The sequence below is a fragment of the Hypomesus nipponensis genome, chromosome 13 (assembly GCF_054491055.1).
Source record: "Hypomesus nipponensis isolate SF chromosome 13, ASM5449105v1, whole genome shotgun sequence".
NCBI lineage: Eukaryota > Metazoa > Chordata > Actinopteri > Osmeriformes > Osmeridae > Hypomesus > Hypomesus nipponensis.
The window spans coordinates 17,008,824-17,030,000 of NC_140373.1; the positions used below are offsets into that span (position 1 = coordinate 17,008,824).

Genomic DNA, 21,177 nt, shown 5'->3' on the forward strand with positions numbered 1-21,177 from the left:
ACCCCCTTGGATCAGAAGGGAGATGCTGTGAAATCAGAGGTATGTGGAGCAGTGTTTGCGTCCCGCCTGAAGAGGTACTTTGAGATGCACAGCCGAATCAAGATTGGAAAGTGGTTCCATTTTGTCGACAGCCAGACCATCCTTGGTGCAATCCAAAGAGAGAGCTATGGCTATCAAACTTTTTTTGCAAATCGGATAGGAGAAATCCAAAGCAACTCACAAGTCCAAGACTGGTGGTGGATCCCTGGTCCGCAGAATATTGCAGACCTAATCACGAGAGGAGGCGGGCCTAAACATCTTGACGAAGACTCAGAATGGCAGAATGGTCCAAAGTTCCTGAGCTTTCCTGTAAGTGAGTGGCCGATCAAATCAGCAAAGGAAATTGCTACTGCTGCCAGAGAGAGTATCGACAAGCTGCAAAAGAAAGCCTTTGTTGCTGCTCTGACGAGGGCCCAGGCAATGAAGCCAGGGCGGAAAGAGGACCATGTTGAAGCAGAACAACAGAGACCACCCACAGGGTCAGCTATCCAGAGCCTTGTGGACATCAAACGGTTCAGCTGTCTAACCAGACTTGTTAGGACCATTGCTTGGATCTGGAGGGCAGCCAAAAGGTTCCTTGGACCAAACCGGACCCTGAACAGGTCAAAGTGGGAGGGGGTCCCTTTAACCGGAGTCATCTCTGTCTGGGAAAGGAAAGATGTGCTGCGGGACCCTTTCCTTGCTGCACAGGAGGGCGCCAATTTCCCAAGCACTACAACAGACAGGCTTGTGGTCTACAAAGAACAGGACTCTGGGCTCGTTGTCTGTGGTGGAAGAGTGCAGGGTTTCAAAGGAGACAGTGCCGCCATTCCCCTCTTGCCTTGCGACTCATGGATGTGTACATTGCTAGCTCGTGAGTCTCATAGTGAGGGTCATGACGGAGTGGCTGGAACCCTGCTCAAGATGAGAAGAAAGGCCTGGGTTGTAAGAGGAAGGAGGATAGCCCAAAAGGTCGTTGACAGCTGTCTAGTCTGCAGGAAGGCAAAGGCAAGGAAGTGCCAACAAGTGATGGGTGACTTGCCGCCTGAGAGGACTGAACCTGCAGCACCTTTTGAATATACCTCGGTGGACCTTTTTGGACCCTACCAGGTGAAGGATGATGTAAGGAAAAGAGTGACCCTGAAGGTCTGGGGTGTGGTTTTCTGTTGCATGGCCAGCAGAGCCATCCACACCGAACTAGCAAGCTCTGTGTCCACTGAAGCGTTCCTGATGGCCTACCAAAGGTTCACAGCAATCAGGGGGCATCCGAGAAAGGTCTGGTCAGACCCAGGTACTAACTTTGTGGGTGCGAAGCCAGTCCTGGAAGAGCTGTACAGATTCTTGGACAGCCAGAACAAGTCTGCCTTGGAGGAGACTGCTGCGAAGAATGGAACTACGTGGGCGTGGAAGATCCATCCTGCTGATTCCCCACACAGGAATGGTGCTGCAGAAGCTGCTGTGCGCATCGTGAAGAAGGCGCTCCAGAGTCTTGGGAAGGAGGCTGCATTGAGTTACAGTGAGTCTCACACAGCTCTGTACTTGGCAGCCAACCTCGCAAATGAGCGGCCAATTGATGCCAGGATTCAGAGCCAGGAAGACTGTATTCAGTATGTAACACCAAATTCCCTCTTGCTTGGACGGGCTTCTCAAAGTGGAGACGTCAAGACCTTTGACTTTACCAGCAATCGGAAGTAACCAAGTTCTGGAAGAGCTGGAGTCAATTGGCGGGTCCCAATCTTTTTGTGAGAAGCAAGTGGCACACCACAGAGAGGAACATCGCTGTTGGGGACATTGTCTGGCTGTGTGACCAAAACGCAATGAGGGGACAGTTCAAGCTTGGCAGAGTCATCAGCGCCAATCCAGACAGCAAAGGCATTGTGAGGGATGTGAATATCAGAGTCTTCCCAAGCTACAGTGTTCCTGTGATAAGGGCTGGATGCGCAAAGGAACCAAACCCTGAAGGACGAAACTTGAAGGTCCAAGCTACTGTCCTTCACAGGGATGTCCGGCGACTGGTCGTCCTGTTGCCTGTTGAAGAACAAGTGGGTCACTAAAGGGAGACTTGAGTTTTCCCAACTGAGTTTGACTTGGAAGTGGCGACCTTTCTCAGTATGTCTACAGGAAAGATCGAGTGGGAGGTGTCGAGTCAAACTGTGGGCTTAGAATTTCACTTGTGGGATTTTAAGAGAATTGTGTATACACGGGGGAAACAGGGGAAAAAAAATGGTGGTGACGCTTTCACTTTAAATCGGGAGCAGCAGATTAACAAGGCTGAAGTCAATCAAGGTCAAATCAGCGCGACGCAGAGGAGGATATTAGGTGCCTAATTGGGCTCCAAGCAGGTACGAGAGAGTAATTGAAACGGCAGCAAACCGTGTTGCTGTTTGTGGAGTGTTGTGCGAGATCTGGGTCTACAAGTTTGGAGAGACAGCCGGTGAGAGAATGAACTTTAAATCTTACTTCCTCCTGCATCGTTGGTTTGTGTTTTTAGTCATTGAAATCAGTATTTTGCGCATGGTGGTGTTTGTGTACTATTGTGTGCATTTTGCTGAAAACTTGTGTGGTTTGTTTGTCTTTGAAGGTTTTTTACCTATCTGCTAAATGGCCAATGGCTGAGTGACTAATGGAAATAAAAAGGAGAGTGGAAACATAGCTACTGCCTGGGACTCAGTCATTCAGCAACTCGAGTGGAATCCAGTTACCCACACCTCCATGTAGACAGCTCAGTCCCTTTTTCAAGTTGGGGAATAGCACAACCAAAAAACTCCGACAACTTGACAACTACTGTATCATTGTTCCAACTTTTGTTATAATTGTTTTGACAATTAGGGGCCGGAGTGTTGGAGCCATTGGAGCCATAACCAGTCTGTTGGCATTTATTCACTTCAATGTAAAACCAAACAAGATGCACAGAAAAAAATGGTCCAGTTTGCCTGAAGGCAAAGACCTTTTATTGGTGCTGTGTGTAGGCCTGTCTTTAGAACTACCACTGCCTGGACCACACTGGCCGCGGAGCATCTTTGTCTGTGTGATTCATTCTCACCTCAACAGACATTTTCTAACCTGTATCCAGACAGTGCAAGCTTGCACAGCGCCGTTATTTCTGAGTGTTTTTGCAGCATACAACCGGACCCGGTTTCGCATCCATTATGTACATTATTATACAGCAGCAACACACACGTCTCACAAACATACACACATATACCCTCTCAGATCCACATACACCCTCTCTCTCACACACACACACACACACACACACACACACACACACATGCTCTCCCATGCAGTACACCCTCTCTCACACACATAAACCCTCAGACACATCATCTAAAATTGTATTTATTGTGTGAACTACAATGATCAGATAGATGTAGAGTATTGTAACACTGTTACAAACAAAATTGTTAAATAAATAAGTATTTACACATTTGTCTTCTGCAAAGCAAACATAGCTTTCTAAATATACACAGTTTAACAAACTTCTGAAAAGCTTCATGATAAAATGAACGCGCATAATAATCATACAGGTCTGGCTCTTCCAAGAACTGATGTATAAAACATTGCAAGGCACCTTAACTGAAGAATGGATATGTTTAGTAACAACCACAAGCTGGTGTTCCCTTCGTTGTCATCAGATAGGGCTTCCACTAAAGAGCTCAGTTATCTGAAAAGAAAGTAACAAGGTTATGAGCGTTGGTGTGTGAATCCTTTCTGTGTGTGTGTGTGTGTGTGACCTCACCTCGACACTCATATCTGAGGTCTGAGAAGAGGACGTGTTCTTGAGAGAATACAAACAGTCCCAGTCGGCCTCCAGCCAGCGTGAGGTCATAAACTGGGCCAGAGTCCACCATGATGTCCCTGCCATCATACACCACCACCCTGGGAACACAACCACAACTCAACCCCAACACTATATACCACATGCCCCTAGAGAAACACACACAACAGACCATTTTGAAAAGACCATTTTGAAACATAACCCCACAGAAACCTCAACCACAACATCAAGTGACTAAATCAAAACAACTCGACCCCAAACTCGATCCAGCCACGACCTCTTGTGGTATACCTACCGGATGAAGCCAGTCTTTGGCCGGTGGATGAGGTGCAGGCGGTAAGCTGTGTAGTCCCTCCAGCCAATGTTGTTGGGGTCGTGCCATAGTGTACGGACCTGAGAACCACACACACACACAGTCAGACTGACCCGTTTAGAACTCAAGCTGTGGATGAACATGGTGTCTCCCATCTGGGTTATGCAGAGAAGTGTAGAATAGATGCACATTTCACATGGACTATGCATGTCACCCAAGGACCATAGAGTAAACAGGAAGTAGTGGGGACGTCACCTGATGGCGGGTGTTGCCAGTATGCCACAGGGCGTTGCGAAGGCCCCTGCCTGGGCCGGAGGTGGAGTTGACCACCTTGATGGAGACGCCAGCGGAGCCGAAGGCACGAGAAGGCTTCTTCTCCCAGTAGGCCTGAGACAGCTACCGAAAGTGCCGCACACAGACGGGTTAGGTGAGAGTGAGTGTGTGTGTGTGTGTGTGTGTGTGTTTCACGTCGGACTCACCTGTTTCCACATCACCACGTAGAAGCGTCTGCTGGACTGGTAGGCAAACACCAACCCTGCGTAATCATCATCTCTATCTGTGTTCACGTAGAAGGTTGCACTGAAGTCTACCGCGTTGAACTTATCAAAGCCTACACACACACACGCATGGACGAACACAGGCAAACACATGGAGAGAGACACACATAGACACAGATACAACACATATTACATTGTATGCGATTACAGTGCCCCAGGTTTGAATATTCTATAAAAGCTCAGACATTGATTCTACCGTCACAGCTCTAAGACAGAAGTCTTATTCTTGGTAAAGTATTAGGCAGTGTATTGGGGGGTCTCACTGAGGGCGATGCCAGGGTCTGAGTTGGCAGTCTGCAGCAGTTCTGTCCCCTCACTACGGATCACCCAGAGCGGGTCTGACTGGGCCGTGCCCCGGGGGTCCAACAGCACCGACTGGAACTTCCTGAAATCGGTGGCTCCAATGTCACTGTTTTCAGGACACGGGTCCAGAGCGTCTGGGATGCTGTCGTTGTCAAAGTCATCCTGGCAGGCATCTCCGCGACAATCCCCTGAGAGACAGAGAGAGGCGTGGAGGGATGGAAAGAGACAGGTGGAGGAAGTGAGAAAAAGTAGGAGAGGTGGAGAGAGAATGCGGTACGGTAGAGTGTGAATGAAGTGTGAGGGTGGGCACAGACAGAAACAAAGAATGAAATCAGAGAGGAAAAGATTATAAGAAGGGGAAAAACAGGGAAGGAAAAGAGAAGGAGGGGAAATTCAGAGAGAGTGAGGGCATAAAATAACAGAATGCTCAGAAGTAGGAAGGGAGAGGGAACAAGGGAGAGGGAGGAGGGGAGAGTATAAGTAAACAGTGTGACCTTGAGACCTTGAATGTGTTCTAGTTTACTGACCATCCACGTCCAGCTGGTCTGGGTTCGGCACCAGTCTGCAGTTGTCACGGTCGTCAGGGATACCGTCATTGTCATCGTCATGGTCACAGGCATCGCCCTTGCCGTCTTTGTCATGGTCGACCTGGTTGCTATTGGCGATGTATGGGCAGTTGTCTAGAGAATTCTGATGGCCGTCCTCGTCAATGTCATCGTTGTAATCACACTTGTCCCCGACCAGGTCGCTGTCAGAGTCAGTCTGCACACACAAACACAACAGAAGTAATTATCTTTCAGTCTTAACAAGCCCACCTGTATCATCCACTGCTGCAGGTCAGTAGCCAGCGTGTGCGTGTGTGTGTTTACCTGTGAGGGGTTGTGGAGGAGGGGACAGTTGTCACACTGGTCTCCCACTCCGTCCAGATCAGTGTCCTTCTGGTCTGTGTTGTACACCAGAGGACAGTTGTCGTGCCCATTCAGCATCTCTGGACACGCACACACACATGCACACACACACAGTAGTACATATTAGTAGTTGTACTGGGCTTAAAAAGATGCAAACAGTAACAACATAGATGCCCTCTGAACAAAAATGTCCCACACAACACTTTTGATGTCCATAAGGTTCATCATAAAAACCCCTGTCAGGTGAGAAAGAACAAACTGAGGGTTCTATCAAGACCAGAGCAGGATTCTTTATGATCCCCCAATCCCTCCTCCTATAGAAATATACTAATTTCCTTTTCGCATGGGCCCCCAGCTACCAGCTCACCAACTGTGATGAGCATCTTGCAACCTTCTCCATTCATTACCAGATTTAGGGTTAGCCATAGCCTGCATTGGTTAGCATCTAGCCAACTACCATTTCCATCCATGTCAATGCTGCAGAGTAAGTGTTAGCTTTAGCCGTGACCAGCTCAGGTTAGCATCTAGCCAACTACCATTCCATCCATGTCAATGCTGCAGAGTAAGCGTTAGCTTTAGCCGTGACCAGCTCAGGTTAGCATCTAGCCAACTACCATTCCATCCATGTCAATGATGCAGAGTAAGCGTTAGCTTTAGCCATGACCAGCTCAGGTTAGCATCTAGCCAACTACCATTCCATCCATGTCAATGCTGCAGAGTAAGCGTTAGCTTTATCCGTGACCAGCTCAGGTTAGCATCTAGCCAAGTACCGTCTCCATCCATGTCAATGCTGCAGGCGTCCCCCTCTCCGTTGGCGTCCGTGTCTGTCTGCAGGGGGTTGGGTTCGAAGGGGCAGTTATCACAGCGGTCCCCCACCCCATCCCGGTCTGAGTCAAACTGCCGAGGGTTGTACACCAGTGGACAGTTGTCCTGGGGAGAATGTATGCACATACACAAGGTAAACATTAGGCCTACTGTACCTATTCAATCAATCATCTCTTTTTTTTACAGTCAGAATCCCAATACCGAGGTTACATTTTCATTTTTTGTCATTCAGCAGTGAAAGGGATCAGAACAACAAGGAACAGAAGTTTTACCAGTGTTTCAGTGGTCAGGCACTATGTATTTACTAAACACAGTGCAAAGTAGGCTCGGTGAACCTAATGTATGAACTACATGTATAGTACAGTAGTCCATAGTACAGTGCAGTAAAGTCAGTGTCATGTCAAAAGTGCAACATCAAACTATTTTGGGGGTGCAGTCTCTTGATACTCTTGAGTCTCCTGGTACAGCAGGTGGTACACACACACACAGGCTTACCCTCTCGTCAATGATGTCATCATTGTCATCATCAGGGTCACAGGCATCCCCGTAGCCATCCTGATCACGGTCTTCCTGCCCCGAGTTTGGCATGATGGGACAGTTATCCTACAGCCAATCAGATTCCACGTTAAGGATCCTCCACCCAACCAGGATACAGCTTAGATATTCATGTGTGTGTGTGTGTGAACACACGTGTGTGCGTGTTACCTCCTGGCAGTGGTACGTAGCGTTCAGATGACATGTCAAGCTGTGATTGGGCCATCCGTCCAGGTCGGAATCTTCGCCACACAGGAAGCCGTCTCCGGCAAAACCCACAGCGCACACACAGCGGTACATGGGCTGTGAGGACAGCCCCAGGTACACACACCTGGCGTGCTGGTGGCACTTGTGTGTATTGTCTTTGCAAGGGTTGTAGGGCTCACACACCTACATACCCACACCAAGTATCAGGCTTTTAAATGACTCTGCGTATGATGTCACTGCCAAACTTGCATTCACGGTTACATAGTGGCCAACACACATACACACTCACACGCACGTCTACCTGTTTGTTGGTCTTGGCAGCGTGCAGTCCGAGGCCGTATGGCTGTGATCCTCGGTAGCGAGGCGGGCAGGGTTGACAGTGGAACCCCGGCTCGGTGTTCACACACTCCGTCACGCACACCCCCTGGACGTCACACTGTGGCAAGAGGCGGACACAGGCACATGTGGTTGGACACGGTCTACTCTGGCCGGCACGCGTGTACCGAGCACGTCCCCGTGTGTGTCGCGTGACGTGGCCGGTCACCTCATTGACGTCCTTGCAGAACGAACCGTTTCCGTGGTAACCCAGTGGACAAGGTCCACACTCCCACGATCCATCGCCGTGGGTGGCGCAGTCCACCCCTGGGAAGCATGGCCTGGATAGACAGCTGTCTGGAAGACACACACACACAGGTAGGATGAGGACGCGGCGTCTGACGTTCCAGGGGTCAGAGGGGGCGAGAGGTGCAGAGGTTACAGGTCACCAATGGGACAGGCGTCTCTGTTGCAGGCTGCGTAGTCCACCGAGTCTCCGACACACTTCCTGCCCCCGTGCTGAGGGCTGGGGTTCGAACAGTCTCGCTGGCGGCTCGACAGTCCGCCCCCACACGACACCGAGCATTCTGTCCACGACGACCAGGAAACCCAGCCTCCGGCAACTACACACAGTCATGAAAACACTCACCAAAAGACACACGCATCACATGTTCTTCAGTTCCACAGCAGCAGCAACTGTCTATGTGTGTACTGTCGATGGGACACGTGCGTGTATGCGTGCGTGGCGACCAGCTTGTGTCCGTGTGTGTACTGACTGGGGCACGGTGTGTCGTCGCACGGCTGCATCTCTTTGGTTTCACCCACGCAGTCTAGGCCCCCTCGCTGAGGAGGGGGGTTGTCGCACAGGCGCACACGCGTGATGTTCCCCTCGCCACACGTCAGGGAGCACGCCGACCACGGAGACCACAGTCCCCAGCCTCCGTCCACACGCACTACACGTCACACATACTGACACTGTGATACTGGTCACGAGTTCACGTCTCTGTTCCCACAGACTGGCGTGTGTGATGTGTGTGTGTTGTGTGCGTCCTACCTTTGCGGTCACACTTTACCAGGGAGCAGCTACGTGTCTGGAGGGAGGGCCCGGAGCAGGACGTGATGACATCATCGCAGGAACGCCCCCTTTGTTGCGCTCCACGCCCACAAGTGACAGAACATTGTGTCCACTCTGACCACGGGGACCAGCCGTCCTCACCGCCTTGTGCTGCACACACACAGACACACACACAGACACACACACAGACACACACACAGACACAGACACACACACACACACAAAGACACCCACACAGACACACACACAAACAAACACACACACAGAGACATATAGACACACACACAGACACACACACAGACACACACACAGACACACACACAGACACACACACAAACAAACACACACACAGACACATATAGACACACACACACAAAAGTGCTGTAGTATGTTTGTACCAATAAAAAATGGCCCCAAATTAAGAAGTAGATTTCAACACAGAACCCTTCTCAGTTCTGGAACGACAGGTCCAGCAAGGCATAAACAGGATTTTTCATTAGACCATGCGAATCCGCAGATGAGACCGATGATGCTAATGATTGATGAGATGGAAGCATTGGGTGGGAAGGTTAGTGCAATACACTCACCTGAACACTGGGGGCAGCACTCGCCCTCAGTAAAGGAGAGGCTTGAACATGACACGGCAGGGCAGGACACCTGTCTGCACACCACCTCCCCTTCCTACACACACACAAACACACACACACGTAGAGGGATGTCTAGGAGGCTTCATTAGACATTAAGCATTATAACTCTGGACTAGCCTCATGAAGCATATCCTGTGGCTGAAGAAATATTACATTTAGTCATTTAGCAGACGCTCTTATCCAGAGTGTCTTACAGTAAGTACAGGAACATTCCCCCGAGGCAAGTAGGGTAAAGTGCCTTGCCCAAGGTCACGTCATTTTTCACGGCCAGGAATCGAACCGGCAACCTTCTGATTACGAGCTCGATTCCCTAACTGCTCAGCCACCTGACTCCCCCCTGACCCCACTATATAAATATAGTGGTGTGTGAGACTGCCAGCAACAGTAGAGCTGTATGTGAGAGACTGACCTGACAGCTACAGTAGTGCTGTGTGTGAGAGACTGACCTGACAGCTACAGTAGTGCTGTGTGTGAGAGACTGACCTGACAGCTGCAGTAGTGCTGTGTATGAGAGACTGACCTGACAGCTGCAGGTCGTGCAGCTGTCCAGCTCCCAGTCATCGTCCTCCGGATACACGCGGCCGTCCTGCACACACTCAGACCCCTCCTCCTCCCTGCTGCCCGGGCTGCTGCTGTTCCCCAGCTCCTGCAGGGAGATGCGGATCTCCTCGTTCTCCTCCGTCTACACACGCACACACATGCGCACAGGCACACCCATGCATGCACACAGACATACACACATACACGCTCTCACACACACATGCATACACACACACAAACAAACACAAAGCCCCCCCCCCCCCGTTTTTACATGAGCGTTTAGCCTGAGCCGGTTGTAAACTACTTGTATGATGTGTGTGTTTGTCCTACCGCTCTCTCCAGGTCCTTAAGCAGGCTGCTGGTAAGGGCTCGAAGCCCATGCAACTCAGTGAGCACTGTCATCAAGTCCTCGCACGAATGATGACACATCTCCGAGGCCACGCCCCCTACCCCAGCAGTCGCTCCCTCTGCAGTACAAAGAAGAGGAGCGTGTGAGTGTAAGGTCTGCGTGTGCGTGCGTGCGTGCGTGTGAATACTTGTTACCTGAGGTAAGGGCGTCTGCACACAAAAATAACAGGAGCCAGGAAAAACTACCCAGCAGACTCATGCCTACAGAAACACATACACACACATACAAACACACACTCACCCATACACGCACATACACACACACATACACGCAAACAAGGATACATTGACACACTCACACAGACACAAACACACAAATAAATGAACACATGAACATTGATATTAATATGACAAGCACTTACGCTATTAAAATAATGACTCAGTGGCATTATTTTTACCATTAAATCTTCCTTCTTCCAAGTGTCTTAGGCAGTGAGTCAGTCACTTAACCAGTTAGTCATTTAGTCAGTTATCCAGGCAGTCAGCCACTTACGGTTACTTAGTAACCATCAAGCAGTCATTTCAAGTAGTCAGTCAATCAAACAGTCAGAAAATCATTTAGTCAGTCAGTTAGTCATTAGGCAGTCAAAGAGTTGGTCGTCAGTCAGATCGGTCAGTGTGTTAGTGAAGGTTGAGGCTGCTAGCCTTTGCTAGGGGGCTGCTCTCCAGCAGCAGTCATCTAACAGTTGTCAAAACTCACCTGGATAAAGGATCATCAAGACCTCAGGCTGTCAGTCAAACACAACAAGGACACGGACAACAGACAGAAATCCAACCGACCTGCACGAGCTACAGCTCTGGTTTGACTGAAGCCTATTTGTGTGTGTGTCTGTGTGTGTGTGTCTGTGTGTGTGTGTGTGTGTGTCTGTGTGTGTGTCTGTGTGTGTGTGTCGGACCGGAATGGGACCCATATATTACCCGTCTGTCTGGCGATGAGCAGACCTGCATATCTCCCACAGAGAATCCCAGCTGGAGCGAGAGAGCAGTGGGTGTGGGTGTGTGTCTGTGTGTTCATGTCTGGATGCAGATTTCCCAGACACATCATTTACACACACACACCCCTCCCCTCAGTCTCTCTCTTTCTCTCTCTCTCTCTCTCTCTCTCTCTCTCTCTCTCTCTCTCTCTCTCTCTCTCTCTCACACACACACACACACACACACACACACACACACACACACTCACAGACACACATACAGGCTCATGGCTACATATTTTGTCCAGTGCTTGAAGAAGAGTAAAAACAGGGACTTTCCTCTAAATCACCCGTTGCAATCACGCGCATGGTGTATGTGAGACCTGTTTGGAAGTCTCCGCTTCACAAGTGAGCTAGATCCTCAGGCTAGAACAACATCTCCAGCAGCCTCGTCTCCCACCCACAGGGACCCCCTCTCTCCGCCTTACTCTCCTTCTCTCTATCTCTCTCTATCCTTGGGCCCTAAAGTATTCTACCTTTCTCCTTTGGGATTCCCACCATTCTGTCTTTCCCTCTCTCTCTCTCTCTCTCTTCCTTCCATCTCTCTCTCTCTCACTCCATTCCCTCTCTCTCTGCCTTCCCTCCCACCCTCTCTCTTTCCAGTGGGATCTCGCAGTGCCCTGGTGCAGTGTTCTATGTCCCTAGCTGAATAATCCTGCATCACTTTTTCCATCTGTAGATTCCGCTTGTGTAATAATGACTCCTACAGATGTTCAACAAACACACACACACACACACACTCTGGAACTTCACCATGAACAACAAATCGAAGCCGAGTTTGAACTTCTATTTCAAGGAATCCCTCTCAATTACATTGGTTTTAAAAAGTGTGGCACCAAGAGAGAGGGAAAAACAGGACTGAAGGGTCTGTACAGGTCTGTAGTCTCCTACAAGATAAGGTCTGAAGTAGATATGGACAGGAGCGAAAGCAGGCTACCTTGGGAAAAGAATTAGACATGTACTGAGGCAGAGACATGGACTGAGGCAGACACATGGACTGAGGCAGAGACAAGGACTGAGGTAGAGACAAGGACTGAGGCAGAGACATGGACTGAGGCAGAGACAAGGACTGAGGCAGAGACAAGGACTGAGGCAGAGACATGGACTGAGGCAGAGACATGGACTGATGCTTAGTGAGACATGGACTAAGACAGTCCAGCTAAATTCTCTCCAGCCCTCTTCTGTGCCACAGTAAAACGGGTCACCTAGTGTTGTGTTATCAACTTTGCTTCCCCGTAGTTGATTATCTGTTCCTTCCCCAGCATACAAATAAAGCTCATTGAATTACCACAGACTTAAATTAAATGGATTGACATGGAAGGGGTACATGAAGGATGGCAGAGGAAACAGGTACGTGTAGGTTTGGCAGAAGGGGGAGACTAGCAATGTCATTGTTAATCAAGCCTCATATTACATCAATCATTCAGATAGATACTGTTGTGTGAGTGTGTATGGTGGTAGTGTTCAGGTGTTAAGGTAGCTTTGCAAGGAAGGGGGAAGGGAACTAATCTTGTTAGCTGGCTATCCTGTTAGTGTCTCCATCTTTACAGATTAACCTCTTAATACACTCACACTGCTAGCTGGGATTTGTAGTTGAGAGGACGTAGGATACAAAAAGACGTTATAACACTTGCAGATATCTATCACTACAGACGTATCTGTGTTTGCGTCATGCGTTCCGTGGAAAGGCGCGATGTGGACACAAACGGCCAAGGTGTAACAGAGCAGCAGGGATGCAGGTTGCAAGGTCACGGGCAAACGAGCTTGCACTTAGCCTTTATTTTAATTAGCGCGTGACACACTTTTTCTTTTGTCCTGTAGGATCTCGAACAGGGATTATGCTGAGTAAGACTTGGAGCTTCGAGGGAAGCAAAAAAAGCCCCTTTGAGTCACTCCGTCAAAAACTGTAGGAATATCTTTCAAACGACGATGACGAACCAGGCCGACCCCCCTGACTTCATCCCTCAGAAAGAGATTGTTTACAACGGCCTGCTGCCGTACGCAGACCGTCTGGACGAGGAGGCTACTCGGCTACTGGCCGAGATAAAGGCGAACCTGGCCCGGGCAGTCATGGTCAGAGAACTCTGGCCCGGTGTCTCTTTCTGGACAAGGAAACTATTCGCGTAAGTAGTTGCGTGGATGCTAGTGTAACCTCCATCATTTGTAGACTGCTGTATAAATTAAGACTAAATGTGTAATTTGAATCTATAAAATAAGACACATGGATTATGCATCTAAATTGAATTGAAATGACACCGTAAGCATCAGCTATTTTCGCCACTCATAACAATTGTTTATAACCTGGCCCTGTTGTTTAATCCCATATTGTTGACCAACGAGAAGATTCAAGAAATATAGAAAATGTTAAAATTTATTTTTAGGATACCCTATAGGTTCACGTAGAAGCTCATTTCAGCCATTGTTTTATGAAGTTTTCACATTGGCTTCCAGCTCCTCATCCCATTAGCGGCAGTGACGTTGTTTATGTCTAGCCAGTTAATGGGTCACCTGCTCATGCTTCAGCAGGAAGCGATCAGTCTTCATATTCCCCTCTTAGAAGAACTTTGTAGGCCTATTGTTTTAGTGTGTGCGTGTGTGTGTGTACCTGGTTTCCTTTCCATCACTTAAATCCTGCCCAGTTTTCCTCAAGTACACAAACAATGTTTGTTCAAATGTGAGTTCATGTTTAAGGTGTTTAAACACCTTTCTCTCCCCCTCTCTCTCCCCCCCCCTCTCTCTCTCTCTCTCTCTCTCTCTCTCTGTCTCTCTCTCTGCCTCTCTCTCTATTGCTCTCTCCCTCTCTCCCCCTCTCTCTATCTTTATCGCTTTCTCTCTCTCTCTCCCCCTCTCTCTATCACTCCCCCCCTCTCTCTATCGCTCTCTCTCCCTTTCTTTATCTCTCTCCCCCCTCTCTCTATCACTCCCCCCCTCTCTCCATCGCTCTCCCTCCCTTTCTCCCCTTCTCTCTCTCTACCTCCCTCTCTCTCCCTCTCTATCTCTCTCCCTCTCGCTCTCCCCTTTTCTCGCTCTCCCTCTCTCTCTCCCCCTCTCTCTATCGCTCTCCCTCCCTTTCTCCCCTTCTCTCTCTCTACCTCCCTCTCTCTCCCTCTCTATCTCTCTCCCTCTCGCTCTCCCCTTTTCTCGCTCTCCCTCTCTCTCTCCCCCTCTCTCTATCGCTCTCCCTCCCTTTCTCCCCTTCTCTCTCTCTACCTCCCTCTCTCTGCCTCTCTATCTCTCTGCCTCTGTGCCTCCCTCTCTCTCCCTCTCTGTCTCGGTCTCTCCTTGGCAGTTTTCTGAAGCTGTATGGCCGCAGGTTCAGTAAAGAGGACCATATTGTGTTCATTAAGCTGCTGTATGAGTTGGTCACTCTGCCCAACCTGGAGCCTCATATGATGCAGAGCTTTGCCAGGCTTCTGATCAACCTGCTCAAGTATGCCTGCACACACACACACCTGACAACACACACACACACCTGACAACACACACACACACACCTGACAACACACACACACACACACACCTGACAACACACACACACACACACCTGACAACACACACACACACCTGACAACACACACACACACACCTGACAACACACACACACACACACCTGACAACACACACACACACCTGACAACAACACCTCACAGTCAGGGTCTGATGACTCACTTCCTCCGCCGACAGGAAAAAGGAGCTGCTGTCACGGGATGACCTGGAGTTGCCATGGCGACCATTGTACGCGCTGTGTGAGAAGGTCTTCCATTCTAAAACGGAACACCTAGGCCTGATCTGGTTCCCCAAGTACGTAGTGATACACACACACACACACATCCCATCATCCTCATGCATGAACTATCACGTGGACTAGAGAACTCTCCATCCCCATCATCTCTCCCTCTGACCCTCCTTCTTTCTACCTGTTTGTTCCCCAGCTCTTTGGAGAACATGCTGAAAGCAATGGTGAAGAGTTGCAGATTGTGAGTTTTGTACAGTGATTGCAAGACACTTCATTCAAATAATACTCCATATATTTACTGTCATGTCATACTGTGTGTCTGTGTGCGCGTCTGTGTACGTGTGTGTGGGCGTGCGTCTGTGTGTGTATGTGTGTGTGTGTGTGTGGACCAGGTACTTCCCTGCGTCCTCCACCCAGGAGATGCTGGATGAGTGGCGCCCCCTGCTGTGTGTGTTTGACGTGATCATGCAGAAGGCCGTCAGCTACATGGAGCTCTTCCTTCCCACAATCATGCCCCCCAAGGATCACGCACTGGGCTTCAGGTGGGTGGAGGGGTGTGTGTGTGCGTGTGTGTATGTGCATGTGTGTATGTGTGTGTGTCAACAACAGAAATAGTGTCTTCACTAGCATTTTGTTTTCTTCAGTGCACCTCTTTAATCTCTTTTCTCTGTGCTTGCTGCAAACTGTCCTCCAGAATGTGTAATTGAGAGTCTTTCCTTGATTCTGCCACATTACTGAGTGTTGGGGCCTGTTCTAGATTTAGACACATTACTGAGTGTTGGGGCCTATTCTGGATTTAGACACATTACTGAGTGTTGGGGCCTGTTTTAGATTTAGACACATTACTGGAGGTTACGCTCAAGAGATGGAAGGAACATTCCATGCAGTTTCCAATTCCAACAGTTAGTCACAAGGCTTACCTGAATTTTCCAGGACTATTTGTCTTATTTCTAAATCCATGAGGGAGTGTCAGTAAGAGCACATAGTTGAACAAAAATGTGTGTATCTGATTGTGTGCGTGTATGTGTGTGTGTGCTCTTTAAGGTTGTGGTTTGATGAGTTGATGAGTCTGTGGGTATCAGTCCAAAGTCAGCCCAACTGGGAAGGGGTGAGTTCAACACACACACACACACACACACTGTAAAATAACGCGCACACACACACACACACACACACTGTAAAATAACGCACACACACACACACACACAAAATAATGTTCCCCCACGCACACTCAACAGTTGATTTGTGTCTCCAGTGTCTTGTGAACCTGTTTGCGCGTTTGGCCAATGACAACATTGGATATGTGGACTGGACCCCTTACATCCCCACTGTGAGTAAAATGTGTGTGTGTGTGTGTGTGTGTGTGTGTGTGTGTAAATGTGCGTGTGTATCTGTATTTTGAGGGTTGCTTTTTCATTCCGCTTTTAATCTGTCTGGGTTGTGTTTGTGTATGTGTTTGTGTGTGTGTATGTGTGTGTATGTGTGTGTATATGTGTGTTTGTGTGTACATGTGTGTGTGTCTGTATTTTGAGGGATTGTTTTTTTATTCAATTTTTCACCTGTCTGGGTTGTGTACGTGAGCATGTGTGTATTTTGATAGGTCGGTTTTTCATTCCATTTGTAACCCGTGGTGTGTGTGTGTGTGTGTGTGCATTAGATCTTCACGAGGATCCTGCGCAGTCTGAACCTGCCTGTTGGGGTCAGTCAGATGGTGGCTCCTCGATACCTCACCAACTCCTACGACATGGGTTACCTAGTGGTGTGGATCACTGCCCTGCTGGTACTGCTCTGCACCCCGGGGGACGATCACTGCTGGAGGAGGAGGGGGATGATGAGGAGGAGGATGATGAGGAGGGAAAGGATGAAGAGGAGGATGATGAGGAGGGAAAGGATGAAGAGGAGGATGATGATGAAGAGGATGAGGGGGATGATGAGGAGGAGGAGGATGATGAGGAGGGAAAGGATGAAGAGGAGGATGATGAGGAGGGAAAGGATGAAGAGGAGGATGATGAGGAGGGAAAGGATGAAGATGAGGATGATGATGAGGATGAAAAGGATGAGGGGGAGGAGGAGGATGAGGACGAAAAGGATGATGATGATGAGGGAAAGGATGAAGAGGAGGATGATGATGAAGAGGATGAGGGGGAGGATGATGATGAAACGGATGAGGGGGAGGATGAGGATGAGGATGAAACGGATGATGATGATGAGAAAAAGGATGTCGAGGATGATGAGGATCCTGATGACAATTGTCCCAGTACTGATGACGATGTTGATGATAGTGATCATAATGAGTGTTTGACCCCTGACCTGTGTCCCTGTAGGGTGGTCCAGGGAATCCTGCGCAGAAACAGCTGACCTGTCTGTTAAACAGCATCGCTTCCTATTACCACCCCTCCAATCATGGACGCTGGCAGGTCTGACCTCACACACACACACACACATACCACTGCCAGGCCCTCCTGTTTCACCACACACACACACACAAACACACACACCCCTGCCACACCAAAACACATTGACCCGACAGAGGGCATATGTTGATGCCAGCGTGTGTGTGTGTGTGTGTGTGTGTGGGTGGGTGTGTGTGTGTGTGTGTGCGTGTGTGGTGTGTGTGTGTGTGTGTGGGTGTGTGTGTGTGTGGTGTGTGTGTGTGTGTGTGTGTGTGCGTGTGTGGTGTGTGTGGTGTGTGTGTGTGTGTGTGTGTGTGTGGTGTGTGTGTGTGTGGTGTGTGTCTGTGTGTGTGGTGTGTGTGTGTGTGTGTGTGTGTGTGTAGTCTCATCTGATGAGGCTCCTGCAGCGGCTGCCGGCCAGCGTGGTGCGTCGGGTCCACCGTGAGCGCCACGCCCAGCCGTCCTGGATCACGGCCGTCCCAGATCAGCACAAACTCAGCGACGCTGACCTGCACCACTTCTCCCTCAGCCTCAGTGGAGCCGCCCTGCTGGCCATGTTCAGGTACTGCTGCTGCCATACATACATACACTCTATACAGAGAGGATCAAATACAACAATATGTATGTAGATCACTGAAGTGAGCTAATGAAGGGCTGCTGGGTGTGTTGCATGTGCCCCCTGCTGGTGGCTGGCAGTAAGACAGGCAGTATGGACGCTGCTTACGCACTGCAGAACCTGGCTCTCCTCACCCCTCAGCTCACCATACCTCCCGTACTGGAGAAGTGAGTTGTGTGTGTGTGGTGTGTGTGTGTGGTGTGTGTGTGTTTGTGGTGTCTGTGTGTATGGTGTGTGTGTGTGTGTGTGTGGTGTGTGTGTGTGTGTGTGTGGTGTGTGTGTGGTGTTTGTGTGTGTGGTGTGTGTGGTTTGTGTGTGTTTGTGCGGGGGTGTATGCTAATGACAATGCTATTTATAGACATTTCTACTTTAATTTACAATCAACGGTTACAAATGGTTACAATATACCCTAATTGATAACTAAACATGTAAATAATCATTGCATGCAGCTTAAAGGATTCGGCTTTCTAACCCTACAGCGAGTTATTTCTATACCGAGAAACGAATGTAATGTACATCTGTGTGGTTTAATGTACATGTATGTTGTCTAATATATATCTTTGTGGTCCATTGTATGTGTTTATGTGTGAATGTGTATGTGTGTGTGTGTGTGTCTATGTATGGGTGTGTGTGTGTGTGTTGGGGGCGTCCCTGCTGGGTCTAGAACGTATGCTGCTATGCAGACTCTCACTGAACCTCACACGCTCACGGCGACCCTCAGCTGTATGATTGGGATGGCTCGCAGCCTCATCTCCACCGGCAACCATTACCCAGAAGGCCGCACACACGTTCTCCCGCTGCTCATGGGAGCGTTGCCCGGGGTCGATCCAAACGACTTCAGCAAGTGCATGGTAGGTGTTACACCAGGGGCGAGCAAAGTACTCCTCCAGCAGTTTGTGCCTGGTGTGATTTATAGTGTCTCCCTCCTCTCTCTCTCTCTCTCTCTCTCTCTCCCTCCTCTCTCTCTCTCTCTCTCTCTCTCTCTCTCTCTCTCTCTCACTCTCTCTCTCTCTCTCTCTCTCTCTCTCTCTCTCTCTCTCTCTCTCTCTAGATAACATTCCAGTTTATCGCCACCTTCACCACTCTGGTGCCTTTTGTCGACTGCTCATCTGCTCCCTCTCAGCACACCGACCTCACAGAGGTAAACACACTCACACACAGACACACACACACACACACACACACACCCGCACACACACACACACAGACACACACACACCCTTACACACACACACACACACCCACACACACACACACACACACCCTTACACACACACACACACCCACACACACACACACAGCTCACATCGCTCAGATATGACACACATATCTGATATATGTGACATATGTGTAACTCACGTAATGAAATATTAGCTAACGTAACGTAACACCATGAGCTGCATAGCGTTTGGTGGCCTGTCTCGTCATTGTTCATCACAAGCAAACATATCTTTTAGTGAGGGGTGAAGAGTTTCCAAACCCTAATCCCCTAAAAAGAAAATGTTCACATTGTCCTTGTCCAACCTGACACACACACTCACACACCCTTACTGACACACACACACACACACACCCTCATTCAGACACACACACACCCTGACTGACACACAACTGACCAGAGAAGCGCACAGACCCACATAAACACAGTCATTGACTCGAGCTTTGTCTCCTCTGGTGTCAGGTTGAGAGAGAGCTGTGTTTTGCCTCTGCTGAGTTTGAAGACTTTGTTCTCCAGTTCATGGACAGGTACAGTCTCAGTAGACAGGCGCACACAGTGATCTTCTGCTAGTCATAGAGGGGCGATGGCCATGGAGAGTTGGTGGTGGGAGATGGTCATTCAAAATGTATGGACAATATTACAATTCAGTTACGTAATGTCATTTCTAATGATTCTACCATCTCAAATTGTTTACCTGTTTGTAAATGAGCAGAACAGCAACAAAGTGTGTTTGAAAATGTGTGTGTGTGTGTGTGTAGGTGTTTTGCCCTGATAGACAGCAGCACCCTGGAGCAGACGCGTGGGGAGACAGAGACAGACACACAGACCCAGCTGGAGAGCCTGGTGGAGCTGGGCCTGTCCTCCACCATCAGCACCATCCTAACACAGTGCTCCCGCCCCATCTACAGGGTACACACACTCTGGAACACACACACACACTCTGGAACACACACACACACACACACACACACACTCTGGAACACACACACACACACACTCTGGAACACACACACACACTCTGGAACACACACACACTCGGAACACACACAAACACACACTCTGGAACACACACACACACACACTGGAACACACACACACACACACTCTGAAACACACACACACACTCTGGAACACACACACACTCTGAAACACACACACACTCTGGAACACACACACACACACACACTCTGAAACACACACACACACACACACTGAAACACACACACACACTCTGGAACACACACACACACACACTCTGAAACACACACACACACTCTGGAACACACACACACACACACACTCTGAAACACACACACACACACACTCTGGAACACACACACACCTACTGGAATACACACACTCTGAAACACACACACACACACACACTCTGGAACACACACACACCTACTGGAATACACACACACTGGAACACACACACACACACACACACTCTGGAACACACACACATCTACTGGAATACACACACACTGGAACACACACACACACACACTGGAACACACGCACACATTCTGGAACACACATTTTGAAACCCCAATTCTATACAGAATCCTTTCACATGACCTGATAAGAATCAGTAGATGTCAACAGTTTGTGAGGTAGAAGTGACATTTCAATCTATTGAGCTGCTATTCCTGTCCTTGGTTGTGGTTCTGGCTGGATGGTTTAGGTGGCTTTGGAGAAGGTGTACAATTTTGCCACAACGAACATCTTTGAGACGTGTGTGTCTGGGCGGATGGTGGCGGACATGTGTCGAGCAGCAGCCAAGGTGCCTGGACTCCTGGTCCTTCCTC

The 21,177-nt window shown here is 49.2% G+C and overlaps 2 protein-coding genes across 4 annotated transcripts in view; one reads left to right on the forward strand and one right to left on the reverse strand.

Annotated features, from left to right (window-relative positions):
* Positions 1-3,344: 3,344 nt before the first annotated feature.
* LOC146260457 (thrombospondin-2-like) lies at positions 3,345-11,458 on the reverse strand. 3 transcript variants are annotated; one of them, XM_084670098.1, is made up of 21 exons: positions 11,347-11,428; positions 10,564-10,629; positions 10,351-10,487; positions 10,001-10,162; positions 9,421-9,514; positions 8,813-8,983; positions 8,535-8,711; positions 8,208-8,381; positions 7,988-8,115; positions 7,745-7,879; positions 7,408-7,626; positions 7,198-7,305; positions 6,648-6,807; positions 5,839-5,957; positions 5,497-5,731; positions 4,930-5,157; positions 4,589-4,719; positions 4,365-4,505; positions 4,092-4,189; positions 3,758-3,897; positions 3,345-3,682 (listed from the first exon to the last, which is right to left on the reverse strand). In XM_084670098.1, the coding sequence occupies exons 2-21, from the start codon at positions 10,625-10,627 to the stop codon at positions 3,675-3,677; spliced, it is 2,829 nt and encodes a 942-aa protein (XP_084526224.1). In that variant the 5' UTR covers positions 10,628-10,629; positions 11,347-11,428; the 3' UTR covers positions 3,345-3,674. The 3 variants fall into 3 exon arrangements, with proteins under 3 accessions (XP_084526224.1, XP_084526226.1, XP_084526225.1); XM_084670100.1 differs by lacking the exon at positions 11,347-11,428 and adding an exon at positions 11,129-11,263; XM_084670099.1 differs by lacking the exon at positions 10,564-10,629 and having other exon boundaries at positions 11,347-11,458.
* Positions 11,459-13,331: 1,873 nt separating this feature from the next.
* Positions 13,332-21,177, forward strand: part of psme4b (proteasome activator subunit 4b) — a 21,848-nt gene continuing 14,002 nt past the window's right edge. The window contains exons 1-16 of the mRNA XM_084670164.1: positions 13,332-13,525; positions 14,692-14,832; positions 15,087-15,203; positions 15,335-15,379; positions 15,531-15,680; positions 16,183-16,246; positions 16,394-16,468; positions 16,796-16,918; positions 17,463-17,555; positions 17,915-18,093; positions 18,228-18,314; positions 18,812-18,998; positions 19,199-19,288; positions 19,829-19,893; positions 20,125-20,275; positions 21,054-21,152. Coding sequence (XP_084526290.1) covers positions 13,332-13,525; positions 14,692-14,832; positions 15,087-15,203; positions 15,335-15,379; positions 15,531-15,680; positions 16,183-16,246; positions 16,394-16,468; positions 16,796-16,918; positions 17,463-17,555; positions 17,915-18,093; positions 18,228-18,314; positions 18,812-18,998; positions 19,199-19,288; positions 19,829-19,893; positions 20,125-20,275; positions 21,054-21,152 — 1,860 coding nt within the window. The remainder of the gene's footprint in view (positions 13,526-14,691; positions 14,833-15,086; positions 15,204-15,334; positions 15,380-15,530; positions 15,681-16,182; positions 16,247-16,393; positions 16,469-16,795; positions 16,919-17,462; positions 17,556-17,914; positions 18,094-18,227; positions 18,315-18,811; positions 18,999-19,198; positions 19,289-19,828; positions 19,894-20,124; positions 20,276-21,053; positions 21,153-21,177) is intronic.

What these genes read in the sequence shown, in the direction of transcription:
- LOC146260457 (XM_084670099.1), bottom strand. Translation starts at nt 11,443, where the DNA reads ATGAACACACAGACACACACCCACACCCACTGCTCTCTCGCTCCAGCT. An exon ending in GTGCTGCCCCCAGTGTTCAG is followed by an intron (nt 8,984 to 9,420) that starts GTGAGTGTATTG and finishes GTGTGTGTGCAG; the next exon opens with CACAAGGCGGTGAGGACGGC. An exon ending in CTACGTACCACTGCCAGGAG is followed by an intron (nt 7,306 to 7,407) that starts GTAACACGCACA and finishes GATTGGCTGTAG; the next exon opens with GATAACTGTCCCATCATGCC.